At 44.3% G+C, this 23,556-nt stretch overlaps 1 protein-coding gene and 1 non-coding gene across 2 annotated transcripts in view; both read left to right on the forward strand.

The window, feature by feature from the left end:
- Window positions 1–23,556, forward strand: part of PLCL1 (phospholipase C like 1 (inactive)) — a 252,287-nt gene that overhangs the window by 218,108 nt on the left and 10,623 nt on the right. Inside the window, exon 5 of the mRNA XM_036320411.1 lies at window positions 1,116–1,225. Within this exon, the coding sequence (XP_036176304.1) occupies window positions 1,116–1,225 (110 nt within the window). The remainder of the gene's footprint in view (window positions 1–1,115; window positions 1,226–23,556) is intronic.
- LOC118662279 lies at window positions 1,523–1,629 on the forward strand. Its single transcript, XR_004969671.1, has one exon. It is a non-coding gene; the product is annotated as a U6 spliceosomal RNA (small nuclear RNA).

Consider the following 23,556-nt stretch of genomic DNA (forward strand, 5'->3'; position numbering starts at 1 on the left):
AGCCCCGGCTTCACAGTCATGCTCTTACCATGTGCTGTTTGAGATGTTAGCACCGGGAAAGTTACTGTGGTGTTAGCTGCATTAGTCAAGGCAGAGCAGCTGGAGCAAGTAGGGTGATGGGTCACCCCTCCCTCGAGTGGGCTGCTTCCAGCCCATGTAGATAGATGTTCCCGGCCGCAGGTCTCTGCAAGCTTCACTCTGGGAAGTTATGTACTGCAGTGGCCCTGCCTGGAGGTCATCCTTCAACAAAAGACCTCATTAGTACGCTTAAACATGTCAGAATGTCTAATCTGGAGAAGAGAAGGCCCGAGTGGACTTTAATATCTTTCTTAAGATATTTAAAGGGCTTCTCTGAGGAAATGAGAGCAGACCTTGTTGGTCTGGGTCTAGGTAGTACCAAGGAATGAATCGAAATTCCAGGGAAGAGAGACTTTGGCTGTATATCGGTCATAGCTATTCAAAGGTGGAATGAGCTGCCCAGAGAAAGGATGATCCCCATCCTTGAAGCCCTGAGTCCGAGGCTGAAGGAACAGTGGATCGTGGTGCTGTTTTTCATAGTATTCAGCGTGGGAGAATGGTTGAGTTAAAACTCACTTTCAGGTCATTCCCAAATCTGAAACATTTGGGTGTTTCCAGGAATGTTATCTTTAAAAAATATTTTTATTTTCACTCAACATTTATTTATTACCATTGTTATAGATATGGGCTCTGGGGCCTACTGTCAAGCCACAGGGTCCATAGGAAAAGGGAGGTATTTGCATCCATCACATATGGTTGCCATTCACACATTACACCATTTCACATGAAAGCCAGGCAGAGGACAAATAAGATGGATGTAACCTGTTGGAAGAACTTGCTTCTCACCTTCTCAGGTCTATGGCTCCTGGCTCTTTAGAATGTAATTTAGTCTAATGCATTGATTATTGTTGGTTTCTCCTTAAGAATAGCCATTTGATGGGGATGAACAGATTGGGAAGGTGTGTTTACTTTAGGGATTTAGAGATTATAAGAGAAGGACAGGAATGGGAAATTATATTTTTACTGATAATATTTTCATAAAATGACTCTTTTTCTTCAGTATATACTAAGAATTCTTACATGTTCTCTTTTCAAAGGGATGGAGTTCCATGAGGAACTTCATAATCTGGGGGCCAAAGAAGGCCTGAAAGGAAGAAAACTCAACAAGGCCACTGAGAGCTTTGCGTGGAACATTACGGTATTGAAGGTAAGCGAATGCCTAGGGGCCCCTTTCCTTTGTTTCTCTCCCCAGCTCTCCAGCGGGTAGAGAAGCACCGGCGGTTAAATATGGTGATTTGCATTTTTAGGTAACATGTGGCCTGATCACCAGGTCATGCTCTAAGTGTTGGGGAGATGCATGCTGGGATTGCCATGCCTCTGCCCTGATAGGGCAGTGAGGACAGCACAACCTAATCCTATTGCCTGGTGTGTGTGTGTGTGTACTCACATACCACTTCTGTTCACGTCAGTACATTTGTTCTTGTTTGTGAAAAGAATAAGTCCAGTGCTCGCTTCGGCAGCACATATACTAAGCTTGGAACGGTACAGAGAAGATTAGCATGGTCCCCGCGCAAGGATGGCACACAAATTCGTGAAGCGTTCCATATTTTTTATTTAAAAAAAAGCGAAAGAAAGAAAAGGCCAAATGTTGCAGGAGCAGGACCCAATTCAAGTGGCTGGAAGAGGCTTCGCTTTAGAATAGCTGGAGCCACTTAGGGTCATGTTTATTTTAAGAACAGACTTTGTAAATACATTTATTTTTGCAAATAGCTTTGGAAGTCATTTTCCTGAGATTATGATCTGCTCTACTGAAAATTACTTTCAGGGTTTTAAGTAAAGATGATACCGGAATAATTTGTTTTTGACATTGTGATAGGAGAAAAACAGCCACAATCAAAATTAATCATTGCTGATATTTACACATACTGTGTGTCAGGTGCTGTTTTATAAGATTCATACGAATTAGCATTTTAATACAACAACCCGATACTGTTATTATTCCCATTTCACAGGTAAGAAAACTGAGGCATTGAAAACTTGCCCAAGGTCACTCAGCTGGTAAATGGTGGAGTTGGAGTCTGAGCCCAGGGGGTCTGCTCCAGAGCCTGTGTCTCTAACCTGCTGTGCAGGGAGATGCACACGTTTATATGAAAGTGCTAGGGGATCTGTAAGACGTATCACAAATGTTTATTAAAAATTCATCTCACAGATAAGCCCTACAGTATAATGGGCTCTGTGCTAGGCATAGAAGATCCATGGAGAACAAAAGAGATACAGACCCTGACCTCATGGATTGACACTCTGGGGGCAAGGGGTGGGGGTGGGGGGAATAGGTGTCATTTGCCTCACAGGCAGGGAGGAGCTATGGCATTAATATAAAGAGCAGCTCATGACAGCACTGGAGTGTAATGTGGCAGTGTGAACCTGATGCAAACGCTCTCTGTTCCGCAGATATTTATTTATGTGGCTTATTAACCTGCTGGTCACTGAGATATATGGAAATAATATTGAAGAAAGTTTATGATTTAATGCATTTCAGTGTGTGCCCTAAAAAACTGGGTCTCTTTTATAGATTTATGTCCAGTTGATATGACTAATCCTTTCCCACCTAACTTTTTGGCTTTTTGCTAAGCCTTTGCTCCTTCTGCTTTATCTTGACAACACTTTCGTCTTTCTTGGAAAGAGCTGGGGCTAAAGCATCTGACTTGTCCTCTGGGCACTTGTGTTCTAAACCAGGCAGATTCTCTCATTCAATCCCCAAATTTCAGGCACTCACAACTCTGGGGACTCACCACAGCCGGGAAATTACCTGGATGTCACTGTGGTGCTGTGCTTCCTAATAGAGCTTGCAAACACATTTGAGGTCTCTGCTCATTGTTGAAAGACACAAGAAGAAGGGAAAACAAGGTGATGGGCTAATGGGAAAAGCAAGAATAAGGAGAGGCATCGCTCTCTGAAAGACTGAATGACAGCGAGAACAGTTACCTTTAACTGAATGGCCAGAGATATTTTAAATCATTTCATGAGATACTGCGTATGTGGGGAGGGGTGATTAAACCAGGCTCTCTGGCAGCCCATAGTGATCATGTGTGTCCCGTCCCCCCGGGGACTGCTCTGGGATTATAGAAGGAAGGGACATGGCCAGTGTCCTCCATGTGTCCATGGAAAACTCCAGTGGTGTTTCTGGTAGCTGCTGACTGTGTTGCATTGGGAGCCGGAGAAAGGCTAGGTTTTGTCCTGAGCCAGCTCATTCAGCTATTTATGCTAATGTCTAGAAATAGGTCCCCATTTACAAGAATGCATTAGCAATAAACTATTCTTTATATTGGCATTACTATCAATTATTAAACTGGCGGTCAAGGGCACAGACTCTGGAGCCAGATGCTTCTGGCTGAGTGGCCTTGGGAACGTTTTCTTTTGTCTCTGTGCTTCTCCTCAGTTGGGATAGGCTAGGTTATGCTGTGTTACAGAGATCTGGGGACTGCAGTGCCTTACAACAATGGCTTATTTCCAGCTCGAAATGTATGTCTGCCAGGGGCCACTTAGGAGCACAAGCTAACGGGGGCTCTGTCTTTGGAAACACTACAGTCCTAGAGGCAGGAAGCACAATTGGTTTTCAACACTTCTGCCAAGTAGTGTCACATGTCCCTTCCATGCACATTTGATTGGCCTTAGTTCTCCCTGTAAATGGGTATAACAACAGTATCTTTACAGGTTTCCCTTAAAATTATTTAAAATGTTATATGAAAATCATCTAGCTGCTCATTTTAAGCACCGAATGCTCCTTATTAATAATAAAAATAATACACACTTATACAGCACTGTTCGTATGCCAGACATTGCTTTATACTCTTTAAGTCACTCATTTATTAACTCACTTAGTCCTCACTCAAACCCTCTGAGGTGGATGCTGTTGGGGAACCTGCCGTGGGTGGATTACATGCACCAGTATCTGCTCCCCTTTCCTGAGGGGTGCACATCTGCACTACTGCACTGACGTCAGGTGTGACCATTGGTTCTTCTGGACGAATAATTAAAACAATGTCAATGAGAGAGAACATCAACATCGATCGGCTGCCTCTTGCATGCCCCCTGCTGGGGATCGAGCCCACAGCTGGGGCATATGCCCTGACCGGGAATCGAACCAGGGACCTCCTGGTACATAGGTTGCCATTGAACCACTGAGCCACACTGGCTGGCTACATTTATTTTTTAAATTCTCGTTTGATTTTTAAATTTTTGCCTACTGTAAGTTATTAAAATAATATCTGAATTTTGGCAAGCAGTTATGGTATTGTCACGCTGGCAATGTTTGGTGACTAGAACTGGGAAGGGCAAAATAACAATGATGCCAAAATGGAGGGTGTGATTATGGTGGCGGCCGGTTTAGTCTCATTCAGCCCAGCAAGCTCTAGCCTCACCCGTAACCTCAGCCGCTGCCTTTCAGTGCTTGTCATTTATCACCACGAAGAAGCAGGTGAGAGAGAATGGATGAGTCAGTTCTAGAGAAACCGCTTCAGTCTCACAGGTCAGTGCCATTATCTTCACACACAGAAGAAAATGCTGTTGGGCCTTGTGAAGTGAAGAGTTTCCATTTAGAAGGCTTAGCATCAACTCCTGGGGCTGTCTAAGCCAAGCTGGACATGGCTGTGTTGGGCGAGGGGTCTGAAGAGCTACTTCTAGACCTGGTTTTAGGACCTTGTTACTGTTTGGCTCATCAATGCAGAATGCATCTTTTTCTCTCCGGTATCAAGAACGGGATTTTATTTATTTCCTCTCCAACATGTATAAATAAGGAAGTCCAAACTGTAAGAGGGGCTTCTTCTAATCCCTAATTTGCCAAACTGATTTTGTGTGTGTGTGTGTGAATTCATACTCACCCATTCAACACACATCTAAGTTCCTGCCGGGTGCTAGACTGTGTGCCTGGGGGTGTCCTGGCCAATAAAAACATGGTCCCCTGGGCTCATGGAGCTGGTGGTGCCGTGGGGGAGGCAGTCGTTGAAGGACCACACGCTGCCTGTTCGGTTTGCCTGTGATGAGTGCCATGGGGGAGAGTTGCCTGGTGTTCCCGGGAAAGTTAATGGGCCTGACCTAGTCGGAGAGTCAGGGAGGTGGTCTACGAGGAAGTGCCCGTGGAGCAGAGTAAAATCTCTAGCCTTTCATGGACTCCAATCCCTGCCTTGCATCTTGATACTTGAGAGTGGTTGCCAAAACAATCTGAAAATGACAGCGCGAAGAAAACACGGCAGAGGTGCTGGACCTGCTTACCTCGGCGCGGGACGTTTAAAAGGCCGGCCTGGCTCATTGAATTATCATTCATTAGCATGGCTGCTCATTCTCATCAGAGGAAATCTGGTCCTGAGTCATATTGCTCATCGCAAGTGAATGTCATCACCAACCTTCTGAAAAGGAACCAGTAGCAGTGCTCTGTTTCCCCATAAAATCCCACATGCCTTCCCATAAAACCATCGGACCGATTGTAGTTGCAGGGGAGGGTATTAGAAGGTTGGTTTTTGAGAGATTTCTGTGATTTAAGGTTGAAAAGATTTGGAGGGAGAATTAAATGATATAGCATATTATCTGTATTAGTGCTAGAAAAAACAGTAAATGCTTTTTTTTAAAGTGTAATTAATGCATCTTTAATAATAAACAAGCCCCAAATCTAAAACCCATTATTTCAAAGGGCCCTGCTCCAACAATGCAGGGCGGCTCGGGTGGCATGTTAATGCTTCTGGCAATAAGCAGGCTGGTCACACGCTGTCCCGGTTTCTGCCTTGGCTGCCTGCCTCCCAGCTGTGCCTCCCAGGAGTTTCGTGGAGAGAAAGCCAGGGCGGTGACACGATTACGGGCGCACAGACCACTCTACTGTATCTCCAGTACAGCTAAATTTAGTGTCTCCGGGAGGTACACTTTTTTCCCAGAGGAAAGCAGCATTTTATAACGATTCTGAATAGTTCACACGTGGCAGAATCTTAGTGAGTAGCTATTATAGACCAGAGACTTGGCTCCAACTTGTGATGTTCTAGAAGGTCTTCCTTTTCTGGCAGGAAAACTTTTCTCTAGAGAAAACATTTTCCTTATACACCCAGTCTTAGTCTAAGGTGAGTTTTTAGCGGAGGGGAGTTTCATGTCTTGACGGTGTTAACTGTTTTCTACAATGATAGGAGAAGAAAGAAGACATCAGTAACAAGTGTTTCATTTTTAAAAAAATATATTGTATTGATTTTTTACAGAGAGGAAGAGAGAGGGATAGAGAGTTAGAAACATCGATGAGACAGAAACATCGATCAGCTGCCTCTTGCACATTCCCCACTGGGGATGTGCCCACAACCAAGGTACATGACCTTGGCCGGAATCGAACCTGTGACCCTTGAGTCCGCAGGCCAACGCTCTATCCACTGAGCCAAACCAGTTAGGGCAGAAGTGTTTCATTTTTAACTTCTTCTAGCCCAGCGGTTCTCAACCTGTGGGTCGCGACCCCTTTGGGGGTCAAACGACCCTTTCACAGGGGTCGCCTAAGACCATTGGAAAATAGATATATAATTACATATTGTTTTTGTGATTAATCACTATGCTTTAATTTATGTTCAATTTGTAACAATGAAAATACATCCTGCATATCAGATATTTACATGATGATTCATAACTGTAGCAAAATTACAGTTATGAAGTAGCAACGAAAATAATGTTATGGTTGGAGGTCACCACAACATGAGGAACTGTATTAAAGGGTCGCGGCATCAGGAAGGTTGAGAACCTCTCTCAGGGTTTTCAGACACAAGCTCCTCCACTTCCCTTGTCACTCTCGGGAGAAGTGATACAGTGAACTAATTTCCTTATTCTTAACCAAATCAGAGTGTGAGCTCACGTCTTTGAATGTATGTGTAAGTGGGGTGTGTACATTGCCAAGTAAGAGCAAGTCCAGATTCAGGCCAACAGATACTCTATTCGAAAGGATTATTGCAGTATGGCGAAGGAGACCATTGCAATGAGAAGGGAGACTGCTCCTTCCATAAAACCTAGGCGTCTCATAGGTCAGGCAGAAAGGGGTTTCTTTTGTGTTTTTTTACTCGGAGGGTCAAATAATCTAAAAAGACGAGGGAGGGGGAGTGGGTGGCTGGGTGGTACGAGCCTGGGAGGCCATTAAGAAGGGCCTATATGGCCCTGGCCACTGTGGCTCAGTTGGTTGAGCGTCATCCCATGCACCAAAAGGTCTCTGGTTCAGTTCCAGGTCAGGGCACATGCCCAGGTTATGTGGTTTGGGCCCTTTTTTCTCTCTGACATCGATGTTTTTTCTCCCTCTCTCTCCCTCTCCCCTCCTCTCTCTCTAAAATCAATGAAAACATTTTTTTTTTAAAGACAAGGAGCTGTATGCTGGGGGAGGGGTCAAGTTCAGGAGCTTAAAGGAAGGAAAGAAGCTTAACTAAAGTTTGGCTAAGGCAAGAAAGCAGGGATTTTACCCAGTTCACCTTCATCATTTCTGAAAGGTGTGTGCCTGGCCTTGACATCGGTGACAGGGATCCTCCGTGAGTCTGATCTAAGTCATATGGGGAATGGAGGGCCTTTGCAGTAAGCCATCTTCTAGAGCACAAAGGAGTGGGGGTTTCTTAACCATCCCTGTTCCCAGGAGCACGGGGCTCAGGTAAAGTTTAACATTTGTCCACATACACACATATGTGTATAAATATGCACATAAAACGTTACATATGTGGATGTATGTGTATATACACACATGTATATATCTATCTGTATATGTAAATATGTAAAGGATAATTTTGTTTAAGAATAATGAAATTAGATGTTACTCTTTTAAAGCCATATTTAAAAGATCATAATGGTCAGCGAGAAACTTTTCCCCAGTCCAGAAGTGGTTACCTTCCAATTTAATTAGACTTTTTTGATTTCAGGTAGATCCAGTGTGCTCAACTGTACATCATGTATGAGATTACAGACTCAGACTGGTAGACTGGGAAGTGGGGGAGACCCCCAGCCCTGTCTCCCGCTTGTGAAACAATATTGTAGTATTAATCACTCCCCACATAGCAGTGATGTTTTAAGCATTTGTAGTAAATGAAGGCACCTATTCCCCAAAGCAGAATAATTAGGAACTTAATTTTCCTTTTAAGGAAAACCCATGGCTTTATGAAAAGGTTAGTGATGCATATTTTGAAAACTCCCCTTGGATTTTTTTAAAGTAAGTTTAGATTCATGAAAAATGGACACATAACTCTTCAGGAAATTATTGACGAAGGCAGGAAACATCCATTCTTATCACCATTCTTATCATTATACTCATCATATTTGCCGGGAGCCGGTCCATGCTTGCTGTTTCAAGGGACCTGGCATATATGGCATACTGTTCTTAATATGTTTGCTCACCTTCTTGGCACTATGTGTTTTAACCAAGGTCTCTGAGAAAGGTTGTTTCCCCAGGTAGGGATTTTCCCCTGAAGTTAGGGAGGGAATAAAACCTCTTAACTAAGTGCCAGGTGGGTAATTAATCACTTTAACTACGAACAATCATGCTTAAGCTACATAATCTTTACTCCCTGGAATGGAGATAAGAAACGCCCTAACCTTTGAAATAGAGATTGATAGGATTGGAATCAACTGGTATAAATACAGATGTAAGAAGACAGAACCTACACAGAACTAGAGACAGAAGAACTTCGCTGGAGAGAACATGGCAAAAGATCCTGGACTGAACCTGACTACAGAAATGGGCAAGAGAACCTGACTAGAACCTGGTGACTGAACCTGGCTGGGGAACCTGGACAGAACCTGGCTGGAGAACCTAGCAAGAGAACATGGACACAGAACCTGGCTGGAGATCTGAAGCAGAACTTCGCTGGAGATCCAGACCAGAACTTGGCTGGAGATCCTGGCTAGAGATCCTGGCTAGGCTGCTGATCAACTGAACGCTGTCTCTGTGTCATTCCTTCTTCACCGACTCCATCCACACCTTTGGGGACCCCTGGACCTGCTGGGGTTGGACCCCGGCACATATTAATTTTTTGAGAGAAGGTAACTTCTGGAAGGACAAGACCCCCTATCACAGAACTAGGACTTAGAAGTGGGTCTTAGGCTTTTGCACCCTCAGATGATGTTATGGGAAGGTTATAAAATCATTAGATAGGGGCTGCTTGCTTTCAGAGACAAAGAAGCATAGACATTTCTTCTCTGAAGAACATCCTTCGCTTTGAAGCAAAGTACACTACCCCCTTCTGATTTGGCGTGTAAGTCTGCCAGGACAGCTATGTGCTCTGAAAACAGCCACGGTCTTCAAGTGTTTATTTAAGATACTGTTCTCAATGGACTGTTGAGTCAATGGACTTAAGGATTGAAAGTTCTTTAATTGCTTTATAATGTAGTCAGGATAAAAACATTGCCATATAAATCTCTCTGAAGTATATGCCTAATCAACCGGAATATTCTAGTTCTCCCAGTCATCTGCTTCTCAGCAGCTGACATTATGGAACAACTAGAATAATACTGGTTTGTGGATCCTGTTGCCTGAGAAATAGTAACTCCTGGGGCCCAGAAGAAGTTCCTGATAAATTGATAACAAATCTAGTTTTACAACGTTGAGCTCTCTTTTCTTAAACATGCATTAAAAGATGTATTCTCACACACATTTACATAAACTATGCTGGAAACCCTAAACGTGCGGCCTGGGTTTCAGCAGTTACTTCTCATTGCCTTGGGTCAGAAACGTGGGTTTGTCTCACGGTAAGTTTCTGTTTCTCCAGATTTAATTGAGCCTCACTTTTTTTTAAAAAACAAGGATATATGAGGGAAGGTTGAATGGTTTAGAGAGTTCCTTGTGTTCTCCAGTATTCATTATTATTATTTTTTAAATATATATTTTTATGGGTTTCAGAGAGGAAGGGAGAGGGAGAGAGAATCACTGATTGGCTGCTTCCTGCATGCCCTACACTGGGGATGGAGCCCGCAACCTGGGCATGTGCCCTGACCTGAAATTGAACCGTGACCTCTTGGTTCATAGGTCAATGCCGGAGTCCAACCCCAGCAGGTCCAGGGGTCCCCAAAGGTGTGGATGGAGTCGGCGAAGAAGGAATGACACAGAGACAGCGTTCAGTTGATCAGCAGCCTAGCCAGGATCTCCAGCCAAGTTCTGGTCTGGATCTCCAGCGAAGTTCTGGTTAGGATCTCCAGCCAGGTTCTGTGTCCATGTTCTCTTGCTAGGTTCTCCAGCCAAGTTCTCCAGGTTCTCCAGCCAGGTTCTGTAGCTATGTTCCCCCGCTAGGTTCTCCAGCCAGGTTCTGTCACCAGGTTCTAGTTAGGTTCTCTTGCCAATTTCTGTAGTCAGGTTCAGTCCAGGATCTTTTGCCATATTCTCTCCAGCGAAGTTCTTCTGTCTGTAGGTTCTGTGTAGGTTCTGTCTTCTAAGTTCTGTGTGTAGGTTCTGTGTTCTAAGTTCTGTGTTGTTACATCTGTATTTATACCAGTTGATTCCAATCCTATCAATCTCTATTCCAAAGGTTAGGGCGTTTCTTATCTCCATTCCAGGGAGTAAAGATTATGTAGCTTAAGCATGATTGTTCGTAGTTAAAGTGATTAATTACCCACCTGGCACTTAGTTAAGAGGTTTTATTCCCTCCCTAACTTCAGGGGAAAATCCCTACCTGGGGAAACAACCTTTCTCAGAGACCTTGGTTAAAACACATAGTGCCAAGAAGGTGAGCAAACATATTAAGAACAGTATGCCATATATGCCAGGTCCCTTGAAACAGCAAGCATGGACCGGCTCCCGGCAGGTCAATGCTCAACCACTGAGCCACACTGGCTGGGCTCCGGTGGTTCATTATTGAATCGGCACTTTATTCCTGCAGTTGGCCTGCACGAGGACATTGTCCAGATCTGATATGAACACTCGAGAGGTTTTGACAGTTTATTTGCAGGTGAAGTCCTCGCTGGTTGCACACCCCTTCCCGACTCTCGCCTTCGATGGCTCTTTACACTTACTACACAGGCTCTATTGTTTACTGGGGATTTGATGTCAACCAAGAAGCTTATACCTAAGGCTGCCAGAAATGAAGCTGGCATGTACATGCTTGTGTATGAAAAGTGTGCTTTAGTAGTAACTGTGTCCTCATGTTAAATCTGAATAATGAGACTAAAGATTCTTAACAATGTGCATTGTGTATCCTTGGAGTCAGCCCATGGAGCCTTCTCATGTAACCTGAAACCAGGGAGGGAAAAGCCAGCAACTTCCTTCCTGTTCTCTTTTCTCTCGAATACATTTTGCCTGCCAGAGGAAGCAGGTCATTGAAAGGAACAGTTACGTATGTATTGTGTGTGTGCTCATGGGTATACATGTGTGTTATAACATAGCCCTCTGGTTTTTATATTAAGCAATCTATTTGTTAACCCCAATCATTGTAAGCCCTGTCACGATACATGTAGATATAATAATAACAATATTGATACATGTAGATATAATAATAACAATATTGTAGAAATACCTTCCTCTGCATTTTTGATTATCTAAAGCTGTTTATTCTTTGTTGTTCTTGTGAAAAACACAAATGTGTGTGTACCTATATAATTACAAGCACCCCCAGGGTGGAAATTCCATGTCTGGATTTTAGAAAGTACTTTCTTAGCTAGTGAGTTCTGTCACTCAGACTGAATCATTTCAGTAATCCTTCGCTTCATAACCACCACCTACGATTATTGGGTTTATGTCAGTAAGTAGAATTTTGTTCCAGAACTTCCTCTCTGGTAAGGCAGAGAGGGAGCAAAGAGTGATGTGATCGCCACTGTCCTTATTTTTTAAATAACTGCTCCTGGGAAGGTCATTTCCTCTGGCTTCGTTGTCAAGGATTCCCAGGAAGAGTTTCCACAGGAGACCTGAACTTCAGCTGGCCTTGATAATTAATTACGTGAGACTGTGAATGTCATTAAAGTTAAACATCAGCACAACCAAAATTATCTAGGCCAGTACAATCATTATTGTTATTGGGTTTTTTTCAATACAAGTTTTTTAAAATACATTCTTTAAAAACTGATTTTAGAGAGAGAGGAAGGGAGAGGAAGAGAGAGAAACATCAATGATGAGAGAGAATCATTGGTTGGCTGCCTCCTATATACCTCATCCTGGGATTGAGCCCGAAACCCAGGCATATGCCCTGACCATGAATTAAACCATGACCTCCTTGTTCATGGGTCGATCCTCAACTGCTGAGCTACACGGCTGGGCACAACACAAGTTTGTTTTTAAATTTTTTAAATAAATCTTTATTGTTGAAAGTATTACATATGTCCCTTTTCCCCCCTATTTCCCTCTCCCCCTTTCCCCCCAAGCCTTCACCACCTATTGTCTGTGTCCTTGGGTTATGCATATACGCATATGAGTTCATTGGTTGATCTCTTCCCCCTCCCCCCTCCCCTGCCTTCCCTCTGAGGTTTGACAGTCTGTTCAATGTTTCTATGTCTCTGGGTCTATTTTGTTCATCAGTTTATGTTGGTCATTAGATTACACATATGAGTGAGATCATGTGGCACTTATCTTTCTCTGACTGGCTTATTTCGCTTAGCATAATGCTCTCTAGGTCCATCCGTGCTGTACAACACAAGTTTTAACAATCCAACCCCTGCATTGGCCAGAGCGGCCACATGCTACCATATAAGTTGTTCACAACATGGCTCTAGGGGGCGCCATTCCCTTTGAATCTAAGTGAATGGCACTTTCTAGATTTGTCATATACCTGACAAGTGCTAAGGACCCCTCGGGGGATGTCCACTTGCCAGCTTATGGACATCCTAAGGCAGCAGGTGGACATCCCCCGAGGGGTCCAGGACTGCAAGAGGGCACAGGTCAGCCTGAGGGGACCCTCCCTCCCCCCGTGCACGAATGTCGTGCACCAGGCCTCTAGTTTTCTATATGCTTTTTGGTGGCCCTTTCTACAGTTTACAATTCTAGTGTCCACAGTCAAGTTTTTGTCATTGCAATAGAAGCATATGCTCAAGATGTGTTTGTTGCATTAAGTTGTGTGAATGTAAACCTAGAAAAGAATATTGAAATTTGCCTAGTGCAGTAAGACCTCAGTCGCTCTCGCCTGTTGTTGTTTCTAAGAGGATTGAAAAGAGGCCCTTTGTTTCTCTCTGGGTTTCTTGTCTTTCCCAGTATGGAGGAAGTAGCATTAACCAGCCACGTGACTGGACTTTAGACTTTTTTATATGAACTTTATAAAACCTGGGTATCTTTCCCCTTTGAGTTTCTTCCTCCATTTGTGAGTCAGCACCATCTTCATCACTGTCACTGTTTAAGAATTCATCATAAGAATTCGTCATATACCTTGTGCTATGAATAAATGAAAGTGCCTTGGAGTTTGCTCTCCTTCCTAGAATTCACTTGTGCCCCCAAATAGGCAAACTTTCTCTCATTGGTCTTAGTTACACTTAAAAAAAGTCTTCTAATCTAGATTAATCTTACTTTTAACCAAAAACAAAGACTTATTAAAAAAAACTTGTGTACACCAGAAAAAAATTGGGATATTTTGGGGGGAAATCAGGATATTCACTATAAAACTTGAATGAAGCATATGACTGATTGGAATTGAACAATGATTCTCTTTCAAATATTTTTCTTAATATAGAGTGCAGTTTAGCAACAACAATAAGTAATAGCTACAAAATGCTTATTCTCTGCTAGGCAGTGTTCCAAGTGCTTGATCCTTATTAAATCATTTAATTTTAATAACAACCATATGATGCAGGTAATATTACTATTTCTAATTTTCACATGAGAAAACTGGGGGGCAGAAAGGTTAGGTAAACAGCTCACCTTTAACAGGGTCAAGTAGCTGAGTGGCGGAGCTGGCACTGAAACCCAGGCAGCCTGGATCTGGAGTCCTTGTCCATAGTTTGACCGGACTGGCCCTTCTGTCACAGAGCGATTTCACATATAATGTGTAAAAAGCACACCGGCTGCAGTAAAGCCACACTTTATAATAATAATTACAACCCTAAACTTATAAATATATAAACACAAGCAGGTCTCCAGGTGATCAGAGAAGGGTTTCTTCCTCATAATACAATAGGCACACTGTGCCAGAATTTGAAACACAGGGGTTTCAGTGTGGTTGGATATAGATAAGTTTGCCTGAGACCCAGATTGGAACATTAAAAGAGGGGTGACTGTTATGGCCTGGATTGTATCCCCCCAAAGCCTATGTTGAAAGCCTTACCCCACTGTTTCAGAATGGCACAGTTTTAGAGACAGGGTCTCACAGAGGTAATGAAGATAAAATGAAGTCATTAGGGTCGGGTTAATCCCGTGGGACTGGTGTCCTTACAAGAAGCGATTAAACAGAGACGCACACAGAACGGCCATGTGAGCACACGGAGATGATGCCATCTCCAAGCCAAGGAGAGAAGGCTCAGAGGAAATCAGCCTTGCCACACCTTGATCCTGTGCTCCGAGCCCGCAGAACCGTGAGCAGCACACTTCTGTTGTTCAATTTACCCCGTCTGGGGCACTCTGTATGGCAGCCCTACAAGACTACTGTACGGACTGTCTTGGTCTGTCTGGGCTGCTCTAACAAGAATACCACAGACTGGATGGCTTAAGCAACAGGTCCTGATTCTCACAGTTCTGGAGGCTGGACATCCGAGATTAGGGTACCAGCAGGCCACCTGGTGAGAGTCCCCTTCCTGGTAGAGGGAGAGTAAGCTCAAGTATTTTCTCTTACTATTATGAATAGTGAGGTTTGGCATTCTTTCAGTGCCCATTTTCTTTTGTATTTCTGAGCAATGTTACTGCAAAATAGTGTAGCAACATTTGTATTCTCCACAGCCGGGTAATTAATCTCAACTCCAATTTTTCCAAGTACAAGAGAAAAGAAAGGTCATAACCTGTGGGTAGAGAGAAGGGAATTCACTTGGAGCTTTAACACCCGTGAAGGTGACGTGAGTGGAAGACTTCATTGAAGTGTGCGACCTGAGGTCGAGGACTGAGAACAACACGTCCCCGCGAGGGGATGCCTCTGCTGCTGCTCCTCAGGTCACCTTTGGAGGCTGCATGGAATCGGTCTCTCCCAAAACATCTCTGGCGGGTGTCAGCCTGGCTGCGCCAACACAGAACTATGGAAAGTTAAAGAGCAAGGAAGAGTGGCCCCGGGAGCCCGCCCATAGATGGTCAGATTGCTTCAGTGTTTATTCTGAATGGCATTATGTAACTGTGTAGTTAAGCAGCACCACACACATCAGCATATGACACAGCCAAATACTGGTAAACAAATATTTTCCTTAGAGGAATATCGCTTCTTGAGTCCCCAGGGCCGTGGTTGGCAAACCGCAGCTCGCGAGCCACATGCGGCTCTTTGGCCCCTTGAGTGTGGCTCTTCCACAAAATACCACGTGCGGGCGCGCACGTACAGTGCGATTGAAACTTCGTGGCCCATGCGCAGAAGTTGGTATTTTGTGGAAGAGCCACACTGAAGGGGCCAAAGAGCCTCATGTGGCTCGAGAGCCGCGGTTTGCCGAGCCGCAGTTTGCCGACCACTGCCCTAGAGTAACAAAGCTTTAAAGTCCTGTCTGGGTGTATGCAGTTGCTTTAATTTGTCTCTAGTGGGGCTGCCTTGCCTTGTTGAGGAGGTCCTTTTCCTCACTGACAGGCCGTCATCCTTGTGTTAGTGTCCACCTGCCCACTGCGTTCCAGCCATAGGTCCCTCTGCCGTCCTCCAAGCACCCATGGTTATTCCTGCCTTGTGGGGTGGTTTTGCTCAACGGCTAAGCTGTGGGATAATTTTTTCCCTTCAAGTTTCTTACAAAAGGAAGGAAGAGGGCACAATGGGGTAAAATGATCTGCTGCCCGGGCCATGGGGATTTTCCAGGGGCTGACTGGAGGGAGCCACCCTCACCGGGGCGCTCTCTCGTTTCCATGCGGATTCCAAACCCAAGGTGCTGACATTCATTCTGCATTTGTAGCAAGGTGAAATGGTAGAACTGTTTCCTAAGGAGATTGGCGAGGGAGGGAAGCTGGGGTTAGCTAGTATGGGGTGTGTGTGTGTGTGTGGGCGCGTGTGCTTTGCTTTCCACACTGATAATTATAAAACGGACCATTGCCCTCTACCTTTTCATTTCTGGTGGATGTTTCAGGCAGAGCAGGATGGGAGAGGGGCAAAGAGAAGTATCTGTGGGGTAGACCTTTCCAATTGCCCTTCAACTCACATATCTTCCTTGTTGTGAATATTCATAAATGCATAATACTGACATTTTCCTTATGCTAAATCTTGCTCCTAAGCCCCATCAAGTAGAGGAAAGATCTTTGTCTTATTACTATCAGCAGATTGCTTAAACCTGAGCGCTTTATCTCACATTAGATTGAGCTGTGCATGTTAAAATTTTCCAAACAGCAAGTAGAAAGATCCTGTTTTATACATAGTATTGATATGTTAACCTATTTTTATTGTATAAAACTAGAGGCCTGGTGCATGAAATTCGTGAAGGGGGTGTGTGTCCCTCAGCCCAGCCTGCACCCTCAGGGGATGTCCGACTGCAAGTTTAGGCCCGATCCTGGCAGGCAAACATCCCTCTCACAATCTGGGACTGCTGGTTCTTAACCGCTTGCCTGCCTGAATGCCGCTAACTGCTTCTGCCTGCCAGCCTGATCACCCTCTAACCCAGGGGTGGGCAAACTTTTTGACTCAAGGGCCCCAATGGGTTCTTAAACTGGACTCAGAAGAAGGAGCTGCGGCCGTGTTTCCCGACGTTGCCATGTTAACACTGCTGCTGGTGAAGGAGCGGAGGGGAGAGCAAGAGAACCCTCCGCTCTTTCGGCTCCGTGGGCCGGATAGAACAGTCGAATGGGCCGGATCCGGCCTGTGGGCCGTAGTTTGCCCACGGCTGCTCTAACCGCTCCCCTCCTGGCCTGATTGATGCCTAACTGCTCCCCTGCTGGCCTCATTGCCCACAACTATCCTCCCCTGCCCTGACCTGCCTCCTCCACCGGGCCCCGCCTCCTCTGTGCCCACAGCCATCTTATGACGGCCATCTTGTGATGACATTAGGGTGTGATGCATGAGGGCGTGACAATCACCTAGGCTATTATTAGCATAGATAAGCATTTATTGGATTTTTTTTAGTTATCATCTTTTTCTTTCACCAAATTATGAAAGCAGGTAGCTAGATTTTTTTGTCTTCAAAGAGGCATGACTATTTCAATTTTGCTAAGATATTTTCGGTCTGAAAATGTGTGTATACAGCAGTGATGGCGAACCTATGACATGCGTATCAGAGGTGGCACGTGAACTCATTTTTTTGGTTGATTTTTCTTTGTTAAATGGCATTTAAATATATAAAATAAATATCAAAAATATAAGTCTTTGTTTTACTATGGTTGCAAATATCAAAAAATTTCTATATGTGACACGGCACCAGAGTTGAGTTGGGGTTTTTCAAAATGCTGACACGCCGAGCTCAGAAGGTTCGCCACCACTGGTACGGCGTTCACTTCTAATTTAAATGCTTCCTTATACGTGTTGGTGATACATGAATGTTGTTTGATGACTTGGAAGTTTTCAGGATTTATTTGAGGTCACTTTTATGTAATTAGAATGACCAAGGTTCCAATCCACATGGAAGCAAAGGAATAAACGCAATGGCTTTGAAGGCCATTTCTAGCCATTGGAGCCCACGCTTTGTGCAGACAAGAACTCCCTTCTAGGCCCCCAAACAGGGGCGCCACCTGGTGGACACAGTGAGAATTCTTCATTTTCTGGAGTTCGTCATAAATGCATAGCCCGTAGGAAATCCCTGTATTTTACTTTTAAGTTTAGGAAGATTTACTTATGTATTTAAATTCATATGCTTTACAGTTTTAATTGCTGCATAATTTTCCAACTACCTACAAATACTAGGGCTCTGAAATAAGGGAAAAACCATTAGGCTACAAGGAAGACCAAGCGAGACCAACCAGTCCAAGAAGTAGAGGCTTTCAGTTATCTCACCTTATATTTTGTCTTTGTCCTTTCCCAGTTCATTGTTCAGCTGTGTGTATTCACCTAGAAAGCCTTTCATAAGAGCCTTCCTCTCCCCTCCAGCTCCCCTATTTCCCATCTCTCTCCCCACCTACGCACCCCAACTTCTTAACAAGGTTGTGTTTGCTCTCACTGCATCCACTTCCTCACCGCCCACACTCCTTAGCCAACTTTCATCTGTCTTCCTCCCTGACACTCCATGAAATCACTCGCCAAAGTCGCCAGTCACTTTGTCACAAAGCTTGTAGACACTTTCCAGTTTCTATCCTATTCGATTACTTGGGAGCATTCCACATGGCTGATCACTCCTTCCTTGCCTCACTGCATCCCAGGGTTTCTGGGACACCCTACCTGGTCTTCCTCTTACATTTCTGGCTCTTTCTCCCCAGGTCCTCAGTGGCACCGGTTGTGCTCTCAGCTGAGCAGTTACCTGGGGTCCCTCCTGCCTCAAAGGCATCTTGTACCCCTGCTCTCTGGGAGCCCCCTGGTGTTGGCACACTGCACCAGGGGCACTTCATCGGCCAGCTCAGGGCCACTACCCAGGATGCCTTACTGGCTCCGCCCCTTCTCCCACCCTCTATGCTCAGTGGGGCGAGGTGTCTTGCCGTGTGTCGCACTGTACCCTCTTCCCCCATCATAGCACTTTAATTGCTTCCTTATCTCTTTCCCACTAGACAGTCTCTCTTAATTAAATACAGTAAATTTAAACTGAGCCCTAATTAATAAATTAGAGACTTTCAGTATAAAAGGTGAACTGCAAAGAGCACCTCATTTAATCCTGTTCTCTATGCAGCCCACGGGACTTAGCAGGAGTCCCAGGGTGACACAGCGGACAGGATTACACGAGGCTGGTCAAACGAAGTTCTGGGTTTTCTACATGGTGATAATTTAAAGTCCCTCTAAAAATGTGAGTGTTTTGGTCTACATAGCTAAGGTCTAAATTCTCTCAGCTGCTGAAACATTGGCATGGAGGATGAGTGTTCGCTCCCACTAGTTTCAGTTAGTTGATTTTCAGTCATCTACTCTGGGAAGAAATCTGAGGCCTGGATTGGAAGCGTACTTAGGGAGGTGTCAGCAGGACGCTCACAGGATTTTTCAGGCACACATGTATAAAGTTGATTTAAAAATGAGTGTAAGAGGGATGCCATTTGGCATTCAGAGAAATGTTTTGACAAGTGAATGTCATAATTTCATGGTGCATGTTCCATACAGTGGACAGGAGTGAAGCTGTGGAAGTAAATGTCTTTCAAGGAAGTGGTGCTTAACTGCCTTGAACTGGCCATAGACTTTCCCGGTGTTCTCTTCCATGTCTCATCATTTTCAGACAGACCGGTAATGTGTGAACAGGATGGGATTCTGGATTTTCAAAAAGAACTATAAAGAAGCTTTGGACATTTGCAAACATAGAATACCAGATAAAATCGCTGAGTGAATGTTAACTTCATTGGGTTAATAATAGTATTGTGGCTCTGTAGACGGTCCTTATTTTTTTTTTAATATATTTTATTGGTTTTTTACAGAGAGGAAGGGAGAGAGATAGAGAGTCAGAAACATCGATGAGAGAGAAACATCGATCAGCTGCCTCCTGCACATCTCCCACTGGGGATATGCCCGCAACCCAGGTACATGCCCTTGACCGGAATCGAACCTGGGACCTTTCAGTCCGCAGGCCAACGCTCTATCCACTGAGCCAAACTGGTTTCGGCTACTGTCCTTATTTTTATGACATGCCTAGTGAGGTATTTAGGATGAGTATAGATAGATAGATAGATAGATAGATATAGATAAGTTTGATTAAGCCAACATGACTAAGCCAATATGACCCATGAGAAAACAGAGATGCTTTTAGTTCAACGTTTGTGGAGAATACTTCTAAAAATAAACGTAAGTTGAAGGGAAATTATGTTGCTAGTCATTTGATGTTAAGGACGGTATGAGTTCGAGATCTGAAACTTGAGTGAGTCTCACACTCGGGAAAACAGGTCTTGACATTTCCTTGGAATAACAAGTAGTCTGCTGTTGATCCAAATGCCTTGTTGGATTTGGGGCATCAACAATGAATACCTCGTTAATGACCAAATCTCTGAAGTCTTTGTGGAGGGAGCCACATTGGCTGCTCCTCAACTTAACTGTTAATAAGAAGTAGCCCCTTTCATTTGATAGTTGCCTTGTTGCCTTAATAAAGCAATGATCCATTGGGTGGAAGATGCAGGGAAGTTGCCCCTTTGACAATGTCTTGCTAATAGCTATTTGGCCCCTGAAACTGACACTAAACCTGGAACTCATGTCTGCGTAAGTGGGACCTGCAGGCCACCGAATGTGCTCCCCTGCATTTGCCATGATGCTCTCCTCCAGGGGACAGTGTCAGCCTGTTTATTTTATTTTTTAAAAATATGTATTTTTATTGATTTCAGAGAGGGAGGGAGAGGGAGAAAGAACCATCAATGATGAGAGATAATCATTGATCCACTGCCTTCTGCATGACCCCTACTGGGGATCGAGTCCACAGCTCAGTCACGTGCCCTGACTGGGAATCGAACCATGACCTCCTGGTTCATAGGTCGATGCTCAACCACCAGCCACGCTGGCCAGGCTATTTCAGCCTATTTAAAAAGCATTATGATTTTGCACATAATAAAGAATAAATGTCCTTGGACAAGGGCACATCTAGACCAGATGTAGGATGGCTGTCATTAGGCTGCAGGGAATGCATGCACACAGAAGGCAGTGTCGCAGTGCCCCTGAAGTTGTGCAACTCGGGACCAGATGTCACTGAACACCACTTGCTGGCTGCAGTTGTCAGCACAGGGAGGGGGTAAACAGCTCGAAGGCGTCCTGTGGTCAGCTCATCCTGACCCAGGACCATTGTTACTGCATCCACACTTTTCCTCTGCAATTGTTGTTGCAGATTTGGTTTTGGATGGATCAAGTAGCCAGTAATTTAAGCAATGGAATCAGTAAATTTCTTAAAGTGAAACCTTACCAAGCAAAGACCAGAGTGCATTTCAAAGAATAGCCTTCTAAACGAGTAACTGTCTCCGTAGCCTTTGTCTGCTCGGGGTTTGGGCACCCTGCCCTGCCTCGCTGCTGTGAATGATCTTCCTGAAATGGGAAGAGCGTGAGCTGGCCAAGGAGAGGTTTCTAGAGAGGCTCCTTCTGTGTTTGGCTTATGGCACTCACACTAGGAGCATGACTTCAGATTTCAGGGTTATTTGTTATGCAAGGAAAGCTAATTTGCAATATTGGAACTTGTAAACAGCATTTGTTTCTTGTGCCAATGACTGTCCATTCATTATTGCAGCTGCATTTGCGATGCAGTTAATTACCTTTGTCACCTTCTAAAGGTCGGTATTAATCTTCTGTCCTTTCTTACTAGAGCTGCTGACGTAGAGGCAGGTGACCACAGTAATGGGAAGGGAAGAGCGGAGAGCAGGGGCCAACAGGCAGCGGGACTATTGTTTCATTGAGTGGCTCTTCCGTCACAGTGACGGCAAGGGCATTTCAGGATGCCAGCATCACCACACAACCGAAATTCAAAGCTTTCTGAGTTGTATCTTGAAAATGACTCAGGGTTTCCTGTTATTCAGCTCACTGTGTGGAAGCGACGTTGCTGGCATTTTCTGTGAGGGGATTAGGCTCGCAGTCGTTGCGCAGCGGACAGATGGCTTCTTACCCGGAGCGGCCTCGCAGGAACCTGTCTCGTGGTGTCTTCATAAATCCATTGGGTCTGTCACAGCAGATAGTGCTTGTCATTCATTTCCTCTGGCGACACGTGACTTCAGTTCATTCTTACTTCCTCATCTGGCTGAAGTGAAACAGCTGTTGAAACTGTTTTTCCCAGTCATGAGGGATGCTGTGGTGTTTCCCCCTGACCAATGTTTAGCCTCTAGATGACAAATAAGAACTTGAGCTTGTGGGGCCAGAGGGTGACACGCTCTGGGGTTCCCCAAGACAGATCCTGCCATTGTTACTCTTTTTATTTTAATCATTTTGGGGTCTCTTACAGGACTAGTGGGGGATCAGTGTTTAATTTTATTCTCTGTAACAACTGTCCCCCCCCACTTAACAATCACTAGAGTTTTGCCACGCATTCCAGGCATTGTTCTTAGTGATTCCCCTGCATTGTCTACAGGAATCTCACAATAAGCCTAGAGATGGGTACAATTATTAGAGCCATTTTAGGGACGAGTACACTCAGGCACCAAATGATCTTGCCCAAGGTCAAAAAGCCAGGACTTGAAACCCGGTAGTCTGGTTGTGGAGGTCACAGTATGAGTTCACCTATCAGAGAGCAATGTGGTTACAATTCAAAGCCTCTAGACCACATGGTTATCACGTGAGAGAAACGTGGACTCCTGAGAATCAGAGACTTCCTTCGAGGGGCCTGGAGCCCTGGCTCTGCTCCTGGGCTGTGCGCTGCCGTCTCGGGCAGCCCCCTTGCGCGGGAGCTTAGTAGGGGCTCCTGGGCACTGTAAGGGGACTCAGTGTGCGGAGACCTGAGAACCAGCTGAGGAGCCCTCACATCAACAGCATCCCTTAATATGTGCAGCTGGTGCCTGCAATGAGTTTCATTGTTATAAAACTTTCTTTTTTTGGACCTGCTCTATTAGGGCTTATGATGATACCTTTGAAATGAAAACCAATCATCTTCTCCACACTTCTAACACATACGAATCTTCCACTTTTGCTTTTGTATTTCAGTTTTCTGAAAAACTCTCTCAGAGGAAAATTATTAAATTCTTCCGAACTCTGAAATTTGCCACATTGAAGGCAAAAATCAGACACCAACGTACTTTTGTTTGGGAAATTCATGGGGTTCTATCAAAGGATTTTTTTTCTTTTTTAAATTCAATAGTTCTCAAGCTATTTCTTCTTTGTATTTCTAAGATCTATTAGATAACATGTTCAACATATCATATAATGTGCCTAAATACAGTGAAGAAAAAACACCTATTGTCCTGGGAAGCAGGCATTATTAGTTATTTCCTTTACACTTATTTCCTGTGTGAACCTGGGCAATGCATTTACTTAGATTTCTGGAGTCCAGTTCTTGATCGAAAAAGTTAAAAAAAAACACGCATTGTAGCTGTCCTTCAAATGTCTCAAACTTTTTTTCTTTATTGATTAAGGTATTACATATGTGTCCTTATCCCCCCATTGCCCCCCCCCTCAATCATGCCCTCATCTTTACCCCCTGTGTCTCAAACTTTTGAAATAATTGCTAAGAACTCTTAGCAGAACTAAATTATACTGTTATTAAATGATACTTTATTGAGTAGTTTCCACATTGGTTTTTTTTTAGGTTCAAATTTCAAGGAAATAAAATAAATTCTACCTAGAAAAGATGGAATGTATTAGGCCATTTTTGGTGCTGCACCATAGAGACAGCATCCTTCCAGAACATTCTCCTGTACTGTTTCTGTCTGTCTCTGTAAGACTGTGGGGGGATTGAGAATGCAAGGCGAGCATCACAAGATCCTCACACCCTATTTTACTCACTATGAGACGCCCAGAGAGAAATGAAGGCACC

The sequence above is a fragment of the Myotis myotis genome, unplaced genomic scaffold (genome assembly GCF_014108235.1).
Source record: "Myotis myotis isolate mMyoMyo1 unplaced genomic scaffold, mMyoMyo1.p scaffold_m19_p_8, whole genome shotgun sequence".
Classification (NCBI taxonomy): domain Eukaryota; kingdom Metazoa; phylum Chordata; class Mammalia; order Chiroptera; family Vespertilionidae; genus Myotis; species Myotis myotis.